The sequence below is a fragment of the Capra hircus genome, chromosome 13 (assembly GCF_001704415.2).
Source record: "Capra hircus breed San Clemente chromosome 13, ASM170441v1, whole genome shotgun sequence".
Lineage (NCBI taxonomy): Eukaryota > Metazoa > Chordata > Mammalia > Artiodactyla > Bovidae > Capra > Capra hircus.
In genome coordinates this window covers 17888836-17911420 of record NC_030820.1, presented here as the reverse complement: position 1 = coordinate 17911420, position 22585 = coordinate 17888836, and the positions used below count along the sequence as shown (strand labels likewise).

Genomic DNA, 22585 nt, shown 5'->3' with positions numbered 1-22585 from the left:
TTAGCACGTTATCTTCACACACACACTATAGATAATACAATTTTCTTTGTTTGGATACAAAATCCATGCAATATCCTTTGCTTTGTACCTGAAGATAACCAATAAACGGATCCAAAATAATTACCTTCAGGCCCTAAAAGACCAAGGCAACTTTATTCTAAGGTCTTTGCCTTCTACTTAAAAATGAAGGCTCTTTAGCAGATAAAATACATGTCTATATAACTTAAGGCTCTTAAAGTTCCTTTTTGTTGAATTAAAAAACCATCTAACTTTCTGAGTTGGCTTCCTTGTTTTTCCGTCATTAATCATTAAGCAGAATGTGTCATTCTGCTGACTTCTGAGTCTACATGCTGGTTTTCTATGTAATCAGGATGTAGAAGTAAGTCAGCATAGAGACAGAGACATACAGATGAATGACGGCAATGACGGTGTCATAGCAAATGACTGAAATCCACACGTCGGGCCACACACAGATCCTGGATGCACAAACTCTGACCATTTACTCCAAAAACCTTGGTTGTGTTTTTGCTGAGACAGATTTTTCAACCACACACACTTTAAACTGCTTTGCCTTGTGAGCCCAGCAAACTGTCCAATATAGAACATTTCTGCTTTTCTTAGTTTTTTTCCACTTAATATGAGATCTTAATTCCCTTGACAAGTCTCAAAAGTATTACACTCTTGTCCTAACCATTACTACCGCACCCCCACCCGCAGCCAAAAGCATACAAAACCCTGATTTTGAAACCTATGGAAACCTTTCCTAAAGCAAAACAATGCAGGAATCTGAAATTATACGGCTGCTGACATTTCGCACACTGGCTTTCAACAAGGCTCTGAGGAGGCGATGCGTCTTCCTTGGGGGGAGGGTAGGTGCCTTTCTTGGTCAATAGTGTCACCAACTGTACATACAAGATGACCCAGAAACTTGGCATAGGAATCTGAACTCATCACCAATACAGCCGACATCCCCGTGCATCCTCCAAAAGCTAAGTCTTTTTCATCCCTCATTTTCCCCGACAGGTTGGAATGTAATCACTTCAACACATGTTTACCAGAGCAGAATACCATCACTACTATTATCACCGCTGGAACTACAAGCAATTAGAATGCGTTTCAGGCAGGAAGTTAGAAATGCTCAGCAGAATTTAATTAGACAAATTGGATTGTGGCGGAGAACTGGAGGTCAACACCCTACTTCTGTAAACAATGCGTGGAATCGTTAATGACAAGACAGGGTGCTCCTATTGAAATTCTCAAGCACAGAATGCCGACACACAGGTCCCACCCTCAAGTTCAAGCAGAGTTTTCAACTCTGTACTTCCTCGAGGACGTAGAGAAAAGATTCTGACATCTGAATCAGCGCCCTTGATTTCCTCATTAATTTCTCATCTTCTTTTCTGTACACTCTACGTAGAAGGTTTAATTTCTTAAAAACAGGTTTTAATCTGTGTCCGCAATTCAAATTACACTGAGCTGTGCATAAATAACCAAAAAAGAAAATCAGGATTGTTGAGAATCCCTAGTCAACAAACATCTACTATGGCTGTGATTTCTGCCAGAGAAAATGGTTAGTGATTTGGAAGGTCTTGGATTTGATTTGTATCTGACATGTCAACGTTCTTCGTGGTAAAAAGGAAAAGAAGGGGAAAAAGAAGAAATTAAAATTACTCAATATTAGCAGTTAGGTCCAAAATAAGGGTCGACATGATGGTACATATTAACATGAGTTTCCATATATTAACATGAGTTTTCACTGTCCCCTCCTACAAACCACTGAGAGATGTTCCCAAACACACATCCTTCAGAAAGTATCCAAATAAATATCACATATTTGAGCTGGGTCTGAACTACATGAAGGAAGTTGCTCTGAAGAACTTGTCTGTAATGTTGAAGGCACAATTCTTCCCCTAGGAGTGGCGTGGATATTACGACTGCTTCTTAATGGAACTCAAAAATGACCATTCTACAAAAGACCACTGGGGGGCACACGTAACCCATGACCCTTGTCCAAAAATAAATGATGAAGTAAAAAGAAAATCACATTCTATGTGAGATGTTAGTTGACTTTTTATCAGTTATTACTGCTATTTGGTAACTGAAAGGGAGCTCCAGAAATATTAATATTAAGAAGAGGAATCTTTAATTTTTAAATTCTATGTGCTATTTTGGGCTACCCTGGTGGCTCAGATGGCAAAGAATCCGCCTGCAATGCAAGAGACCTGGGTTCGATCCCTGGATTGGAAAGATCCCCTATAGGAGGGCTTGGCAACCCACTCCAGTATTCTTGCCTGGAGAATCCCCATGGACAGAGGAGCTTGGCTGACTACAGTTCACGGGGCCACAAAGAGTTGGACACGACTGAGCGACTAAGCACAGCACAGCACACATGTATTATTTCAACAGCCGGTAAGTTACATACTCAACACATAGATAGTAAAACTAAACAAGAAAGCACACAGCCAGAATTGCTTCATTTTTTTATATTCCCAAGCAGTAGCCTCCAATTATTTTTTTAATATAAAAAATACTTTTTTAAAATTTCAGTTTAATTCCACATAGTCCTATGGAACAATATTCCTATGAAAGTACATAAACATTAATCTGTATTCAGTGTAATATTTTGTTTATGCACAAAAGTCAACTAATCCTTTCAGTGAGATGTTTTGGTACTATGAGAGTCTTCACTGAAACAAACTTTTAGGAGAAGAATTCATATTAGGAATCAGAATCTTCTGATACCATGACAACTTTGTGTTGTAACAGTGAATAATTTAAACCCATGTAATACATGAACAAACATACACACAAATAATAAACATCCACTAACTGACAGATGGCGCAGAAAATAGCAATGTTTTTGAAACCTTAAAAGAATTTTCAAATTAAATTTTCAAATCAAATGTTCAAAGCTTTTCTCAAAAGTTGCAACTACTTTCAACTCCAAATGAAACTTGAAGGAATCAGAAATTTCTGTACCAACCTTCCTTTTGCTGATTTCTGAAGTGGCTCTTTTAAGGTTCAATGACCTTGAAAACCTCAGGGCCTTCACTGAATCTTTCCGAGAGATTCCAGAAAAGGAGTAATATCTCTTCGCAGGTTTCCTTGTCAATCTGTCTGCCATCTCAGTCCATCAGAAGGCAAAATCCACAGTGACCCAGGTTCCAAAACTAACTACAGGAAAAAAGAAAATGATCCCCCAAACCCAGATACAAGACCTGTGTTTTGCTCAGTCCTCTAGAAAGGGCAACAGATGAGAAACAGCTGGGAAACACAGGAAAGAACCCTTTCCATAGATATAAGCCCCCAGGAAGACGAGAGCTTTGCTTAGGGCAGGGAGACCAAGGACAGGGCTTCCTCTGTACCATATGAAAACACCCTCCACCAGTTAAACAGGCCAGAAGTAGTTGTCAGGAGTGACACAGGGTGTAACAACACACCTAGGAGTCAGCAGGGTGTGAGTAAACACAGCATGCTCAAAGAAGTCTCTTTAACTCATTACTTGCCAAAACAGACAGCTGGTTCCAGGACAGGATGGAGCCCCAACCCCTACTTCAAAGTCAGAGCCCTCTTACTTAGCAAACACTGTTTTCTAAACTCCTTGAACATTCTCTTCTTCCAGTGAATGAGAACTGAAGCGATCCGATGCTTAAACACTTTTACCCAGAAAAGTATAGGACAAAAGAGTCACAGGAGAAATGAACAGGACTCTGGAATACCTGTCCTCTGCCCCAGAAAGGAGAGGAGGGTGTTTTACGTCCTTTCCAAAGGCAGCAGCATACCTTCAGCTTGTCTCAAGTCCAACTGAATGAAGCTTTAGTGGGAGGAGGGGGCAGGAAAATGAAAGATGAAAAACCAGATAACTCAATTACAAATATTCACGACACAATGAATGCTCCTGGCATGGTTAATTTTAGACTCTCCCACAAAACTCAATGCTTTGGGACACACACAGCCTAACCCAAGGACTGAAAGGAAGTGCAGTCAAGGCAATATTTTTAAATTTAGCTCATAATCCTAAAAGTTCATTTTTGTAACAAGTGGTGTAACATTATTGTTTTTAAAAACACACATATACCAATCATTAAAGAAACTACATAACTGTAAAAACCACATAGCCAAACATTAGATTATACCAGAATATATAGCTGATAAATCATACAAGTACAAGAACTTTAATGGGGACAATACTAAACAAAGCAATCATCTGCTATGTCAAATGAAGGTAGAATTATCTTAAGACTGCAGCTCTGTAAGAGGGAAAGTCAGAAATGGCGCACAGGATTAGAAGCACTTTCATCTTCCTGTTTTACAACGGATGGTGAAAAGCAAGCGTCTGTCTATTCCCTTCAATATCTCAAGTTCTGCCTGGCATGGAACGGGTGCTCAAAAAACACATCTGAGCTAAATTAAAGAAAATGATACTGTTAATAAAAAAAGAAAATGTAAGCGCAGCTAGGTTTCAGTCTCAGGTTCCTAGAACTGAGAAATCTCTGCTGACACTACACACTACTGCTAATAACAAAATGCCTGAGCACAGTCAGCATTTGACTGTCCCCTTAAAAAGAAGTGTTGCTTAATATTTTATAAGAAATTAAGCAATCTATTGGGCATTCCAATGGAGGGACTATCAAAATTCTGAAATACAGGATACAGATTATAGGATCCTGCTATTCCAGGTGAGTTTCAGATTTTAACTATGTGCTTTTATTGTATTAAATAAGCTCTTTCCTAGGAGGCAATTATGTCTGGACCATCTAAGATCAAATGGTTACAGCATTCACATATTTCTGCGCATGTCTTAGAAATAATACTACCAGTCTTGTGTCTGAGGCGTCATCTCCCTGAGCTGTCTCTTTATAGCTTTCTACATTCAGTTGTTTTCCTCAATATCTAAACCTCGTTATTCTAATTCAAATGTTTTGACTCAGAAGAATTTAAGGAGTTTCTTTTCCACATTTTAATACTAATTTCTAATTAAAATGTTACTAGTATTTTCCATCACAGTGAAGGCAAGCAATAAGATGAGGGTGTACACTCTTGGAGGAACCAATAAAGGTGACCAGGTTAGAATGATTGCAAACTTTGCCACATGGAAACACTATTTGTCACACGCCTTTAAATACCATCTATTCTATGTAGTAGTTATTTCCAAATTCATATCTCCAACTACAATCTTCCCCTTGAGCTTCAGAATTATATGTCCAATGACCTACTTGACATCTCTGTTTGGATGTCTCACAGGCATTGCAAAATCAGTTCAGTGTCTCAACAGGAAGAAGACTTGACTGTCCCCAACCCTGAATCCTTATTCCACTTGTGACAGCTTCCACGTATATGAAATGGAACCTCTGTATACCCACCTTGCTCCAGTTAAGACTCTAAAATCATTCTCAATATATCTTCTTTGCCCTCATTCCTCACACCTAGAATGCATTCTTCCCAAATCCATCTTCTAAAATTATACCTCTGTGTCACCTCTCAGTTTGACAGTTTAATGGCTTTCTATTGAATTTAGTAGCTTAATATAGTCCTCAATACCCACCCTTCCTCTCCAACCCCACCATTTCCCCTCTCCCAGCTGCTCACTGCATCCCAGCCACACTCATCCCCTTCAGATCCTGCATCCTTTTTCCCATTTCAGGTTGCTGTTCCCTCTGCCTCCGGCTGTTCCCACATCTGCTCCTTCTCATTCACTGAAACCGGCACAACTGTGTCCTGAGAGCTGTCCTTCCGTCCTATGCTCCACTACAGCCCAGACTCACTGCCTTCAGAGTCTCTTTTTCTCACTGCAAGGAGAGCTTTGTGAGATAAGAGGACATCACGCCACAACATGCCCTCAGCACCTCCATCTGTTTCTCCAGTATATTAGAGACTGAAAAGCATTTGTTGAATGGACGTCAGAAGGATGAAACGAGTGAAGAATGAGTGAATCTGTAAGGTCTGTTTAACCTTTGTTCAAACATATGCTATAATTTTAGTCTTACACAGGAACATGGGGCATCAATAACTGTGATAATAATCAATCATTGTGATATTAATCATTGTGATACAATTACACACGACAAAACTCTTGGCATTTGAATATTCATATAAGAAGATTACATACAAGTAGTCTGACAAAATTAAATATAGTAGTTAAAAATCAATATATTTTTACTAGCTAAACTAGCCTCTTTTCCAACCCCAACCATCAATTAAAATGTTTGTTATCTGAGGCCAGGCAGGATCCCAAGGCAGTGAAAGAGATCTGCGGGTTTAGAAAGTATATTTGGTTCTCCCACTTCTCAAACCAAGGACACTGCCATACCCGACTCCCAGGGCTGATGCAAAGTTACATCTCTATCCTGCTATCATATGTAGCACAGGAGGCTTCAGTTTTATTAGTTGACTTATTTTGGAATTATAAGAGGGTCAAATGATCCACACTTTTCCTATTTTCCTCCTTCTTTACTATACAATCCAGGAAGGGGAAAAAACTGCTACTTTCTACATGATTTCTATCCTTTATTAATAGTTGCATGAATGAATGGGATGATCGTGTTTATTATTTATAATTACTTCTCCAAAATTATTCAGAAAATATCAATGAGGAAAAAGCCAACAGTCATCAACCTTCCTCCTTTTTTTTCCTTTTTGTGATGATAACAGTTTACTATATACATGAAAAGTTGAATTTTATACATTGCACTTGAGATATGAGAGAAAGGAAAACCTACACAAAATACTTTAAAAGATGAAATTTGTTATAAAATACCTTTTCACAGCATTTATTCAGGAGCCCTTGTTTTGAGATGTGCTGTTTTTTCTGGAGAACTGTCGGTGTTGGCCAAGTAATATTTTAAAACCATAAACAAGGCCTTCCTTCCCGTCCTTCCCCGGCTTGAGATGTAACTGACATATGACATTATATAAGTTTAAGGTGTACAAACTGTTGATTTGATGCACTGATTATACTGCAAAACAATTACCACTGAAGTATCAGTAACATTTGCATCACAGCACATAATTACCATATCTTTCTTGGGTGAGAACAATTAAAATCTACTGTCGTCGCAACTTTCAAGCATGTAAGACAATATTACTAACTCTAATCGTTATGTTGTTCTTATTCATCTTAATTGTGTGCCCTTTAACCAACATCACCCCTTCTCTCCCAACTTCCAGCCCCTAGTCACCACCATTCTTTTAATCTCTGCTTCTGCAGGTTTGGCTTTTTTTGGTTTCTATATACAAATGAGATCATGCAATACATATTTGTCTTTCTCTGACTTATTTAACTCAGCATAAATTCCCTAAGGTCCACCCACGTTGTCACAAATGATGGGATTTTCTTCTTCCTTATGGCTGAATAATATTCCTGTGAGTGTGTGTGTGTGTGTAAACACTCTTTTATCCATTCATCCATGGATGACACTTGGGTTGTTTCTATACCTTGGCAACGGTAAATAATATAGTCCAATGAACATGGGAGGGCAGATATCATTTCAAGACAAGTGTTTTCACTTGATTTACATAAACACCCAGAGGAAGGATTACTGGATCCTTTGGTAATTTCAGTTTTGATGTTTTGGGAATTGTCCATGCAGTTTTTCCCTGCAGCTGCACCGGTTTACATTCCCATCAACAGTGAACAAGGCCTCGGTCCCCCTTTATCCCACATCCCCACCAAAATCTGCCGTCTCCTGTTTTCTGATACCAGCCACTCTGACAGGTGCGAACTGATGCTGTGGTTCTGAGTTGTTTCCCTGATGATCAGTCATGTTGAGCACATATTTGCATACCCGGTGGTAATTTTGCATGTCTTCTTTGGAAAAATATCTATTCATTTCCTCAGTCCATTACGTGACCCAGTTGGGTTTTGTTTTTGGTGTTCTTTTTTTAGTTATTTGAGTTATTAGATAAATGGTTTCCAAATATTTTTTCCCATTCTGCAGGCTACATTTTCCTAATATTGGTAGCTTCCTTTGCTGAGCAGAAACTTTTAAATTTGATTCATTCCTACTCATTTATTTTTGCTTTTTGTTGCCTTTGCTTTTGATGTCAAGACTTTTGGTTTGTTAGAAAATAACCTATTTCCCCCCTCAACTATTCCTGAGCATCTATTATGTGCCAAGTTCTCTTCAAATTGATAGAAATACTAAAATAAGTAAATGAAAATGAATATCTACAGAAATTCTTTTTATAAAACAAATACCTAAGATAGCCCAGCTTATATGTTTGTTTTTAAATCATTAGAAGATGGTATTTAAGAATGAATGAAAGTGAGAGTGAAGTTGCTCAGCCGTGTCCGACTCTTGTGGTGACCCCATGCACTGTAGCCTACCAGGTTCCACCATCCGTGGGATTTTCCAGGCAAGAATACTGGAGTCGGTTGCCATTTCCTTCTAGTTTCCCTAATTCAAAGATGGTGGCAGCAACAGTGATCAAGGATGATCAGATTACTGTTTCCTGGGGTCTTATTTTTGCCGAGCACAATGTTAAAATCTTAACACAAATTCTCAGGTTTAAACTTAATACAAACTTACAAGGTAATACAATTACTATTCACCATTTAGAGATGGGAAAACTGAGGTTACAGAGATTAAATACTTTGTCACAGGTCATAAAGAATCAGGATTTGCCATAGGTCATAAGAAGCCAGGCCAGGATTCAGACAGGCGCACTGTAGCCTCTCAGCCACCCCCCAGCAGCCACCCCCAAGATACCCCTTGCTGATGAAGCAACAGAAAAGCAACATGCAGCAGCCCAGGGAACCCAGCCCCAGCCTACCAGTAACAGTGATAACTGAGCCCCACTCCCCCTGACTCACGGGGTGGCCCCAGCCAAGCTAAGTCCTCAAAGCCTCCCCCAGAAAAGCTGCCCAGCCATGATTCCACAGGCAGCCCCCACCAGCAAAGGTCCTACTGCTTCCGTCCCCCTCAGCTAACTCCGCTCACCCACCACCACCTCGGATACCCTTGGTCCTTTGCTCCTCGACCCACCCACCCACAAACTAATGAGCAGTGGGTGAACCAGTACTCACGAAATAATTAAATGTTGGGAAATAATCCCTTCGAGTTAATTAATTAGCCATTTGGTGCTCCGCTGTCATTTAATTTAAATATTTTCTTATTTAGAACCTAACTCAAATAAATCCATTTAGGAGGAAATTAATCAAGTCATCTAGCTAAATGAAGTCTATTTATACAAATTATTTCTAATTATTTCTTTAAATCATCACTATGCCAATTCACACTAAAGTTTTTTTTTTTTTTTTTTTAAGAAAAAAAAAAAAAAAAGGATGTTCCTATTATAACCCAAATTTAGAACTGACTAATGCTCTCTTCATATTGGGATTAGGCAGAAGGAGAACTACGGAGAAATTAAAAAAAATAAAGTAACAAAATCTCCAGTTATTCACCTATTCCACCCTCAGAGATAACTATTTCAATTGGTCCCTTAAAACCTTTCAAAGGTGTATAATTATTTTCATTAAAATTAGACTATACTTTCAATGCTGTTTTAATCTGATTTTTTAACAATTTTATATCAGATCCATACATTTATCTGTGCTTTGGTTCCAAATATTCACCTGCCAAACTGATCCTCCAGAGCACCTCAACCAGCTAAAGTCAGGACTAAATCCTGATCCCCCGACCTGATTCCCCCCCAACACTCCCGACCTTGGGGAATAATCCCACCATTAAATTTACCTATTAAGCTACCTGAGATCTGCCTACCTACCTACTTCCCACTTCACCACCAGATCCAACCTCCATCCATCTCGCATCCCCCTCAAAGCCCACCAACTGGCCCCCCAGGTCCACTATGTCTCCTGTCCATTCATTCCTTTTTTAATTTTTTGCCAAACCACCCGATTTGTAGGATCTTAGCTCCCTGCCCGGGGATGGAATCTATAACTCGCTGCTTTGGAAGCACAGAATTTGAACCAATGGACCATCAGGGAAGTTCGCCCATTTGTTCTTGACACATTCAGCTAGGGATATTTCTCAAATACAAATCTGAACACCTAACACTTCTTTGTTCTCACCTGGCTGTCTAAATTCCAGCTCACTCACATTTTTTTTAAGTATTGTTTCCCACTGAGCATGGTCAGGGGACTTTAATCCCATATTTCACAAGACTGTTCCTTTTCCTCAAAATCATTATCTATCAGTAAGTCTGACTCTTGTAACAGATCCTAAGCCCCAAGAAAGCAGGAACTGTATCTACTTGTGTGTTCAACAATATACCATGGCATGAAGCACAACATCTAGCACACAACAGGTGCGCAGTCAATAAATAGGTCAAATTACCTAAAAATAATTTTTAAAAATATATATCAAAAGTCTTATCCTTCAAAGGAAATTATTACATGTGTTGTCTTTTCATTATTATTATTATATTATTACTATTATTATTCAGCACCCTGGTTTGAAAACTTCTCTACTTAAGCTTTCTTCAACAGCAGGAGGGGCACTTGGCTTTGGTTCAACAACGCAGTTTTAACTTGTCTGTTCCACAAATGTCTCTGTGCTAGCTTCCACCGACAAGTGGAAACGGTTGCTTGTCCACAATGCCAATACATTTTAAGAGTTTCTTTTTCTCAATATTCTTCTACATTAGGACACTGGCCAGCCAGACTGTCCCCCAGAGAATCCTGGCTTCTTTCCAACAAGCAGCAGACAGCTGGCTCCACAGCAACCAACGCTTTGACAACCTGGACCCCATTCTAAACATACAAACTCTTCAAAGAGTTGAAATTGCTATCCCATCCAAATCTTCCTAAAAAGAGCTAGATATGGATAAATGAAAGCTATTTCCCAAGGTCATCACAAAGCTAGAACCACATGACATCATCCTTAGTCAAAACAAAACCACATCCCAGTGTGACAGAGGAAATGCTTGATACCACATCTTAAATCACCTTCAACACCAAGGACTTGAGAGAAGACAATGCTGTGAGTGAGAAAAAGACTCTGTTCCTGCTGACTGCTCCCCAACAAAGCATTCTTTCCCAACTCTAACTGCTGATTACTTCCGCCTGAAACGTCCATTTCCACCCTTCAGTCAGTGTAAGGTGCCAGCTTGCAGGGAGAAGTAAACGCCCAGTATTCTTACCCGGACATCTATGTACCCAGTTTACTAGAGTTTACAGAGGGAATGACAGGAGGGACAGGGAACTAAGAGAAGCTCAGAGATAGTAAATAATAAATAATGGAGAGCAAATCAGGAAGAAATTCAGACAGAACAGAGCACCATTCAGGAAGGCTGGAGTTACAGCTGCTGTCAACCGTGCTAGAGAACGCGTGAAAGCTACTCTAGTTTTTCACAATTTGGCAGGATGTCAATGAGAAGACTGAGAATCAGATTCTGAGAGTAAACAGACTGGTGTAACAGCACGTACAGGCTGACTCTGTACCCTGCCTGGAAGAATCAATGTCCAGAAGAGATGAACACATAGGGCACATCCTCATGCTCAACCTAACTCTAGAATATTCTGTCTCTTAGGAAATCAAACCTACTCCAAGAACCCAAGACAACCCACACTCACACCATTTTGAATACATTTGGGTAAGCCCTGGTATTGGAATCATATAGGCGCTAAATGAAAGCTTCTCAGTGCTATGCATTGAACATTAATAACTAAAGGATAGTGACCAAAATTACAGCTAATAGATGCTTCAATTTTTTCCTGTGATTATTTGAATTATTTCCTCTTAATCCTAACTTCCCTCTGTTAAAAATATTTTTTCATAATTTTACAAATTCAATGACCAGATATAAAATCTGTATCTCTGAGTTTGCCCTTTTATAGAGACTGCCAGGTGGACAAGCCAATGAAGTCTTGTCTTCACAGTTTGGGAGCAAAAACAGCACCTGGGGCACTTGAGGAGTTGTTGCTCAGTTACTGAGTTGGGTCCATCTCTTTGCAATCCCATGGAGTACAGCACACCAGGCTTCCCTTTCCTTCACTATCTCCCGGAGTTTGTGCAAACTCATGCACATTGTTTCAGTGATCATCCAACCATCTCATCCTCTGTCACCCTCTTCTCCTCCTGCCCTCAAACTTTCCCAGCATCAGGGTCTTTCCAATGAGTTGGCTCACTTGAGGGGTGGAGAGTATAAAATGCAGGAGCCCAGAGGAGTTCCAAAAAACAGGACTTTTTTTTTAAGAGGAAATGTATTATTTATTTAGAAGATTGCTTTTCTAACCTAAAAGCAAAATAGGTGTCAAGATTCTTAGTCAGAGAACCTGCCAAAAAAAAGTTGAAAATACTCCAAGGTGATTATACAGAATCAAATTTCAGAACCATGGAAAACAGCCATGCAGCTGACTACACACAATCCCTTACTTTGTATAATTTTATCACTTCAAATAATATACTTTTCTTTGAACTCAAAATAATACATAAAATAATACAACAATCACCCAACAACACTCGTGTGGTGCTGAGATTCTGGATTAGTTATATGTTTTGAGTTACAACTTAAAGTGGGTCCATGAAGATGCTCCTTCAAAAACTGAAATTAATTTTACACGTATACATATCTGGACTTCTCTTATGGCTCAGATGGTAAAGAATGTGCCTGAAATGCAGAAGACCAGGGTTCAAGCACTGGGTTGGGAAGATCCCCTGGAGAAGGCAATAGCTACCTACTCCAGTGTTCTTGTCTGGGGAATCCCATGGATAGAGGAGACTGGTGGGCTACAGTCCACGGGGTCACAAAGATCCGGACACAACTGAGTGACTAACACACATGCACGCACACACACATTTAAATACTTTGAAACAAAACAATGATTATAAAATCTAAAACACAGTTTATTAAGTACCCTATGATTTTAATAGGCAACTGTTTTAGATCACAGTTTGCCTTATTCTCTCTCTCCCTCTTTTTCCTTTCTCTCCCCCTGCCCCCACCTTCTCTTTCTCTCCTTCTCTCTCCCTCTCTCTCCTCTCTCTCCAAACACCCACCAAAAAGACCATACACTGGGCCGTAAAATAAGTCTCAATAACCCAATAGCCGAACACCTACGTCTCAATACCAACTCAGAATGTGAACTGTGTCTGGAGTGTGAATGCTGATGAGGGTGCTTCATGAACCCGCCAGGTGCTATATCATCCTGCTCCTATGGCAACCGTGGTCCCGACAACACACCAGGGCAAGACACAGCACGGAGGCAGTCTCAGAGCCAATTCTTACTCCCTCTCTTTACTTGGACATAAAGTCAAAACACAGAGTGAAAAGGCACCAACTTGGGGGAAACCTACATCTGTGCTCAATGCAGAAAAGAAACAGTTTGCAATATCCTGTAATAAGCAATAATGGAAAGGAATATATGCACAAGTATAACTGAATCACTCTGCTGTATACCTGAAACTAATACAAAATTGTAAATTAACTATACTTCAACTGAAAGGAAACAGGCAGAGAAACAGGCATGCTCATCACTGCCGCTGTGGGCAGGGACACGCCTCCACAGAAATCCAAGAATCCAAACCAGGAAGAAAGAACCAGCACAAAACTCCCTAAAACAGAACACTGTGCAGTTCTGTCAGCAAAGCCACCATCGGTGGACATGGAAATATATTTATAAGCAACTCCAAAAAGGCAGGCTCACGCCCTCCTATTTAAGAGAAACAGTGTGTGTGTGTCTGAAGGAAAAGAGTGTCAGGAAAAGCAAAGCCCACTCAAAGAGCAGCAGTAATGAGCTTCAGGCAGCAATGGGGTCACGGGCAGCTATGTCTTTGCCGGTATTTTTCTCTTTCTGCACAAGAAGCCATATTATCTTAAGAAAAACAACCAAAAAAAGAACAGAAGGAAGAGGAAGGGAGAAGAAAAAATATTAAAAGATCAATACAACATTAGCTCATCTCTTTGCAGCATTATGACTGGGAAAGGACACCTGTTTAAATCCTTCATAAATCTCTGCAGTTGTCTAAGCTCTGGAGCTGAGCTGCACAATAAAGTGACTATAATTTGAGTCTCGAGAGGGGCCTCTTCATGTGGATTGCAGCAGAAGGACTTGAGAGCCTCTTGCTCCTGGAGCCTCATGACTAGAACTGACACCTGAAGAAACAGCAGCAAATCACATGTGGGCAGGAAAGCTCTGTATTTTCAACACAGTGTGCTCCCAGCCCATGGGAGCTGCAGGGGACAAACCCCACTATGGCAGGTGCTAGTGAATCAAATATCCTTGAAGTTACACAATACCTGGTACCTGGAAATTTTCCTTTTCCTTAAGATTTCAAGAAAACACATAAGACATCAACCGGTTCTGCACCAGGCACCATGCTAACTGTCGGGAATGCAGGTGTAAAGAAGACGCGGCAGCCCACAGCCCAGGAGGCAAGGGGCCAGTGGTTGGCATGATCCATCACCTGGGAGGAACAGGAGTGATCGCTGGGAGATTTACCTTCCTTGATCCCATGAGGTAACATCACTGCAGCCCACCCTGAGCTATATCACAAGCCGTGATGAACAGGTGAGGATGCAGCAGCCAGTCCTCCCCATCATCTCACTGCCAGACATGAGGGGCGTGGCCACAGCCTGCTCAAGTCAGCACCTCATCCAGTCAAGAATTTGCACTACTTCAGTTGTATCACGTGCAATCTCTTGACCAAGCCTATTTTTAAACTCTGGTAGAGTATCACGTTATACATATTGCCAGCTGCAGAATTGGTATTGCTTATCTCAGCAAAAAGAGATTGTTTGCATGGAAAGATCAATGGCACTCATTAACTTTCTAATACTTCACACTTTTTGAAATGTTTGGTTTTTATGTGATTATATTTAAAACTTAAGTAAATACTGAAATAAAATCATATGTTTAACCAGCTGCCTAAAATGAAGTGGGAGGTGGCGGGGGAAGATTGAGAGGGGCGGAATCTGAATTCCTGTGCCAGCATCCTGTCATGCTCCTAACACACCCTGAGTCTTTCCTCTGCCCCCTCCATCAGTGAGGACAGACAGGAGGTGGGTCCAGGCCATGGCTTCAGCGCTGACAGTGAAGATAGTGTTGCAGTATGACAGAACCCGAAGAGGAGCTACAGAGGGAAGGGTGGCTTCCTGGAAGCCAAGCCCACTGGGAGGACGCTGGAATGCAGCCAGGGAATGCCAGCCACTGGGATCAAAACAGAGATGGTGATCATAATGACAGGCCTTAGTTGTCAAGAAAGATGTTACGTTTGGTGAAAATAAGGGGGGAATGGCATGGAAACTTCTTAAAATGTTTCCATTTAAACACTGCAATTTTAAAATTCCCAAAACCTAGTATTGAGTCCCTGGGGTTCAGGAAAGCAAAGATTCATGATACTTACGATAAAATAAGCAAACCAGTATGAGTGGCCCAAATGCTCTTTAAAATAGTGTCTGAAACAGAAAGGAAAGTGCTCCCCTCCACCCACACCCTCCCCAGGCTTCACAAAATGCACCAGAGCCGCTTCCCTGGACTTGAACTCACCCTGTCTTTGTCATCTGCCACATCACAGAGGATGTCGTCGAGATCCAGAATTCCTCCATCTCCATGTTCTAGTCGATGCACTTGTATCCAGTAGTTTGGATCCTGTATGAGAGCATACAGCAAGTTAGCACCACCAAAAGGGAACGCAACCATTTAAACCGGGATAAACTCCTGCCGTGAAAAGGAACTGACCTCATCAACAATACGGCACTTGACTGAAAATTCAGGTGGCTCCCTACGTTTGAGTCCACTTAGCTTTTTTATGATGGGGTCACTCACGCATGTACATCCCTTTGGCTCAGACACTGATGTACTATTGTGACAGGAGCTGCAGACACCAGCACAACTCACGGCACACAAAATAGTAATTCGTCTGAAGTATGCTGAGTTTCCCATGGTCCAATATGAAATACTTCATAATCTCCCCAATCCAATCTATTGAGACATTCTAATAAGCAAGCAACACATACTGTGTGTCTGGAAAACTCTTGTTGCAGCCTATCTGAAGAAAAGGAGGCTGTCTGCATTGGTGGCTCTATGTAATCACTACAAACAGGTCTAAAATATACTGACACAGAATGTTAAGACCACAAGTGAACAAAGCAAGCTCAGAACAGCATGCATGCTTGAGTCTGTTTTATAAAGACAAAATTACATACACTCGTATGTGTGCACAGAAAAATGTACCCAGATATACACACCAACATTTTAATACTTATCCCTGAGGGGTGGGGCTGGGGAAGAAGGAAGACAAAGGACTTCACTTTAAGTGTTACACACTGCTGCCTGGGTTTGTGTGCACACTTATGCATGTACACATATACACATGCACACACACATACACACACAACATATATACCACAGAATATAACATCAAGCCAAGTTCTAAAATGGAAAAGGGAGGAAAAAACATAGCTGTTCTTCAACTTCTACAATCATTCTCATTTGTATATTCAAAAATGAAAATACACTAAACTATAACCTTTGCCATTAGCTACTGAATCATCCATAGCACAGAATTACTAATAAAAAGTTCAATTCACATTAACACTCTATTTTACCAACTTAAACAGTGATGTCAGGTACAGCTCTTTCTGAGAGGAAAGGCTGGGGTGGAGGAGGCACAAGATTAATGACAGTTATTAATAAAAACACAGACTATGGACCCTACCCCATATCTACTGACTCAGACCTTCCAAGGGCGAAGCCAAGGACTCCAAAGCCCTAGGCAATCATTACAATGGAACATGTATTATCAATCCCTGTCACTTTTCAACCAGCACAGAAAACCATTCAGATTCCAGTTCTCAAAGTTATTAAACACGACCATAGAAACCACTACGCCAACACTCCACAGTTGCTCTGCATGCACCTTCATTTATCTGGACTTCTTTAAAAGGCAATTCAGGGAATTCCCTGGAGGTGCAGAGGTTAAGACTCAGCCCTTTCAGCCGGGGAACTAAGATGCCACACGGCCAAAACATTTAAAAAGAGAAAGAGATTCAGTACTGAAATCAACTGTTTATCCAGAACACAGACAGTGAGCTTCTAGAATACACACGCACGCTCGCGCGCGCGCAGACAGACAGACACACGCACACACACACACACACACACACACACACACACACCCCTCTCTTGGCATCCCCTTCATACACAGGCCTTACTCGGCTAATTCCCTGGTTATATTAATCACGTCACCTAGAGAGTTCTTAGGAAACCCGCTGCTGTTAGTCCAGCCAGGCTCCAGAATTTTTCATTTCTAGATTTGTTCAGCTGTTAAAGAACAAAGTCCTGAAACAAACTGTACTTCTACTCTTCCTTCCCAAGTGGCATTCACTCTGCAAGAGAAATGGGGAAGAATGAATAACCCGGGGGGTGAATAAAGAGAAGGTAGTCCTTTACCATCATATCCAGCCATTTATCACTGATCCACCCTGTCCTCTGCTTCCCCCGAGCAGGATGACCTAACCAGCTTAAATATCCGCTTTCATTTCTGAAACACTTTTATGCACACAAAAGGCAATGTGTGCATGCTCAGTTGTGTCCGATTGCTTGCAACCCCATGGAGCCCGCCAGGCTCCTCTGTCCATGGAATTTCCCAGGCAAGAATACTGGAGTGGGTTGCCATTTCCTGCCCCAACACAGATGCAAACTGACCCCTAAAACGTAACTTATAAAACACGTTCTTAAAGCCTCTTGACCCTCCTCACTCTTTCCACATGAGATCATAATCTACTGCCTGTCTATAACATTTGGAGGTACTCCCTGGAAATAAATTCCCTCCTAAAGACGTCCCAATCTCTTAAACTGATACAGGGGAACCTACCACAGTCCGGCCTCCTTTGCACCATTTCCTCTCTAGCAGCCTGCACTGTGTCCTGTATAAATGCACCCCTCCCCACTGTGCCCAATGTTTGGAGCCCCACTTACCTGCAGGCTGACCATTTCCATCCCTCAAGACTCCTCAGCCATCCTCTTCCCCAAGAGCTTCTCCTGACTGAAACATCCCAAGAAAGGTTAAAAGTCTATCTCTAGCCTTACTGTTACAGTTCCTAAAAACCGTTAACAGTATGATGCAAACTAGCACATATCGGATGGATAAACAACAAGGTCCCCTTATATAGCACAATGTACCTGTGATAAACCATAATGGAAAAGAACATTTTTTAAAAAGAATGTATATATGTATATGACTGAATCAGTCGTACAGTAGAAATTAACACAACAGTGTAAATCAACTATACTTCAATAAAATTAATTTTTTAAAACCATTAACAGCATGGAAAATAGCACTCAGCTGTCAACTCAGAGTCTTCAAAAGTTATTTATACTGTATTTTTGCAGATGCTAAAATAATTGTATGAAATCTTCTGTGGACCCTACTTTTGTCCTTGAGCTACCACACTTTGATCCCCTTGACAGCAAAGTATTTTAAGGGTCTGCCATCTCAGATTCTTCTTCTCCTATAGCCCCCTGCCAGTCAGGCTTCCTCCCCACCACAAGTGCCAAACTGTCCATCGAGGTCACCAACAGCCTCCATGCTGCTAGTGAGTTCTCAAGACCCATCTTCCTTGGTCTATCAACAGAATCTGACACTGCTGGTCACTCCCTCCTCCTTGAAATATTCTCCAGACTTGGCTTATCATCCTTCAACTGCCTGACCAGGGTGTGTCCATTTCTGAGATTCAGTTGTTGATTCCTGACTTCAGAGAAGTCCTGATTCAGCGGTCAGCTATGCCAAGTAGCCACGACAACACCATGTCAAGGCTTTCATCAGGCTGGTACTTATTAATGTCACGCTGAACCATGTGCTGAATGGAAACAACTGCTGAGAGAGAAGACACAAAGTGGGAATCATCAGTAATCCCAACAGAGCAAAGGACACTGAAAAAAAAGTCCTCCCACAAGAGTATAAAACCAGGATGCTTTTTGCCGCTGAGAAATACATCTCCTTGGAAGAGTTGTCTCTCAGGAGGTGTTAACTGACAGCCTTCGTCCACACAATTCTCTCTAAATACCCAGAGGACTGGCAGTATTTTCAAGGAACGGTCAAGTACCCAGGAGAAAAACTTGTTTTCTAAACAAGTTGGCACATACTCGTTGATTCCACTTCACGGTAGTTTTCACTAAGAAGTTTGAAATAATTAATAACAGAAATCATTGCTGTTGCTGTCCTGGCTATAGAAACTTATACATACAACTGAACAGAAAGCAGTGATAAGCCACTTTTAAAAATGCCGAAAACATTAATTCCACAATCAGTAGACTTGTAATCAGATAAAAAAACAAACGCTACACATACTCAATTTTTTAAAAAGGTTTCATTTACAGTATGTGCATATAAACAACCAAAGATCTGAACAGTAGCAATAAGGTTACATTATGATGAACAAAAATCCAGAAATGAGAGACAAGGTTCTCAACAAGTGGCTGGATAGAGGACTACCAAGAAGCAAATGTCCCCGCCAGGCAACACTCCCCAAGATGGATCGGAGCCCAGAGAAGAAACCAGGAGACAAACCCACACACGGAATCACTGCTTCTCACCCAAGACGACTGGGGAAAGATGGAGGGGATAGTTCTGTGATCAGGTAAAAAGAAAGCAGAGATTTGATAAGATGCAAACTGCAAAGAATTCTGATGCACACTCTATCCCAGGACACAGGAAGAGAGACAGAGGAGGGAAAGTCATAATGAAAGAAAGATTCCTACCCAGACTTCAAGAAATCTCTCACCACTCCACAAAGCATCACCACACTGTTCAGTTCAGTTCAGTTCAGTTGCTCAGTCGTGTCCAACTCTTTGCAACCCCATGGACTGCAGCACGCCAGGCCTCCCTGTCCATCACCAACTCCCAGAGCCCACCCAAACCCATGTCCATCAAGTCGGTGATGCCACCCAATCTTCTTATCCTCTGTCGTCCCCCTTTCTTCCTGCCTTCAATCTTTCCCAGCATCAGGGTCTTGTCCAATGAGCCAGTTCTTTGTATCGGGTGGCCAAAGTATTGGAGTTTCAGCTTCAGCATCAGTCCTTCCAATGAATATTCAGGACTGATTTTTCCTTTAGGATAGACTAGTTGGATCTCCTTGAAGTCCAAGGGACTCTTAAGACACCACACCATACAACAAGGTAATGAGCTTTTTCAAGTGGTGACGCACAAGTGGTACATATTTTATGCCCAAGTGAGTTTCAAGAAAAGCATCTGCAAATAGAAATGGTACCCTACTCTTGCCTCAATCACGGTGTATAGTAATGGTCTAGACCCTGTCAAATCTTCAAAGGAGAATAGACTTGTGTAACTAGAAAATTCACAGTGATCCAAAAAAAACTGAGTATAAGCACTAACAATCAAGACCTATTGTGAAAAATAAAAATTTATCAGATAAGAAAAAAAAAACACAAATAGTTAAAAACAGACAGACCATGGGTCATAAGAAAATGAAACACAAAAATGATTCGTGAGGGTTAAAGAAGGAAAGGAAACATGTACACCTACGGGTGACTCATGTTGATATATGGCAGAGGCTTCACAATACTGGGAAGCAATTTTCCTCCACTTAAAAATAAGTAAGTTAAAAAAATGCTTTGTGAGTTCTGAAGAGAAAAAGATTACGTTCAGTGAGAACATTTGAGAAAGGTTGGTGATGAGGTTTTAAGAGAATCAGATCCCAGAAGAGGGTGGGATGGAATGAAGAAAGGAAGGAACTTCCAGAAAGTAAAATACAAGTCACCAACAAAGGGAAAAGGAATCAGAAATCAGAACGGGTTGGACCTTTTTAAGAGCAACACCAAAATCTATATGATAACAGCACACTGACTTCAAAACTCCTAAGAGAAATGTTCTACAACATAGAATTCTGGACCTCACCGACCAACTATCAGTAAAGCATGAGCTCCAGTAGAATACAACACTTTCAGAAATGAAGTGTCGCCAAAAAGTTCCCCTCTCTTTCTCAGATGGGTGCTAGAAGATGTGTGCCGACAGAGACCTAACCACGAATGAGGACACCATGGCGCGTGAAGCCGGGACAGACCCGTGAGAGGACCCACAGGATGCCTACCAGGGGTGGGAAGGGCAGGTCATGGTGGGAGCTGTCGTCAGACGAGGCCGGGAGAGGACCCCATGCACCTCAACACAATGAGACGCTACTTAACAGCTGGCCAAGCGGGGATGGAATTAGCTGCAAGTTCACAGAAGACCAACCAAAGGAGGGTGGGGGGGGGGGGTGAATTGTTCATTCCAGAGAAAACATACAAGTTGTCCAAGAATAAGCAAAAAAGGTATCTTACATGCTTTAGCTCTGAGCAGTTTTAAAAGAAAATAATGTGACATCAAACATCACATTTGTGTGTGTGTGTGAGAGAGAGAGAGAGAGAGAAAGAGACAGAAATCCAAGAAGCGGTTGCAAGAGAGGGAGGCAAAGCACACACAGGGCAGTGAAACAGGGTTCAATCTTCCACACTGAGTCAAAAGACAGACAAAAAGAAGAAGTAACATAACTGTTCACACAGAAATATGGAGGAGAATGTGGCATGGACCAGGCACAAAGTTGGAAAAGACAAACTCTCCAGGAGATGCTGCTCTTTTTCATGAGAATCCTGGTAGAACCACTTGACTCTGCACAACTATAGTGTCCAGAAACCAAAAGACAAGAAATTGTTGGAAAATAAAATAATGGGCATGGTGGCACAGGGCTTCATGGTTAGCATTTGTCCATCCTGTGAGCCAAGGAAAGTTATAATGCAGAGACAAATGAAGTCACTGGTAATGACATCACAAATAGAAAGCATATTCTCTTTAAAGTCAGTAGAAGAGCAATATAAAGTCAGTAGGATTGATGCCTCATGCTAGATTATCGTGGTAAGTATCTTTCCAATCTACTTAAACCAAAAGCAAGAAACTTTAAGTATGCTGTAAAGTTCTTTTTTTTTTTTTAAATGAACATTGGTAGTTCAAGATAGACATGATATAGTCCCCCCTCAGTATGGGGTTCCAAGACTTATGGGGACATCAAAAGCCAGATGCTCAATCCCTGGTACAAAATGATGTAGTATTTGTATATGACCTACCACCTCCTCCTGTGTACTTTAGATGATGTATACTACCTAAAACAATGTAAGAACTGTGTAAAGAGTCATCTGTGTGGATGGCAAATTCAAGTTATGCTTTGGGAATTTTCTGGGATCTTAAAAAATATTTTCAATTGAAATCTATAGACCAATTGATCAATCTCTGCTGCCCCCCTTTTCCACCCCAAACCACACCCAACACTCATGACACCACCTCACCACCACAACACAACAGAGCAAACCACAAACCTGCTGCCTCCCTTGAAGGGTGGATGGCTGCATTTAACATGTCGATCAAAAAAGAAGGCAGCCTGAAACCAAAGGTGAATTCCAACCCCAAGGAAATAACTGTCTGGCATTCTGCTTTATTAGAATCAGCACATGATCACTCTACAGTCACACATTAGCCCAGTAGTATGGGAGATCAGCCCATGATCGACGTCTGTGCCTGTGACATTACTTTCACAACAGCAAAGATATCACCCGAGCCACAGATGCTCCCCAATTCCTGCTCCTCTCCATAGAAATCATCTAACAGAGATCACAGGGTTGGCTTGGGAC

The 22585-nt window shown here is 41.1% G+C and overlaps 1 protein-coding gene across 21 annotated transcripts in view; it reads right to left on the bottom strand.

Moving 5' to 3' along the window:
- Positions 1 to 22585, bottom strand: part of PARD3 (par-3 family cell polarity regulator) — a 573907-nt gene that overhangs the window by 466418 nt on the left and 84904 nt on the right. For 19 of the 21 annotated variants that reach the window (XM_018057066.1, XM_018057067.1, XM_018057053.1 and 16 more), the window contains exon 2: positions 15452 to 15553. In XM_018057066.1, the coding sequence (XP_017912555.1) occupies positions 15452 to 15553 (102 nt within the window). Of the gene's footprint in view, positions 1 to 2983; positions 3388 to 15451; positions 15554 to 17884; positions 17921 to 22585 lie in introns of those variants that run through there. The other 2 variants (XM_013968467.2, XM_018057056.1) reach the window with 2 other exon arrangements.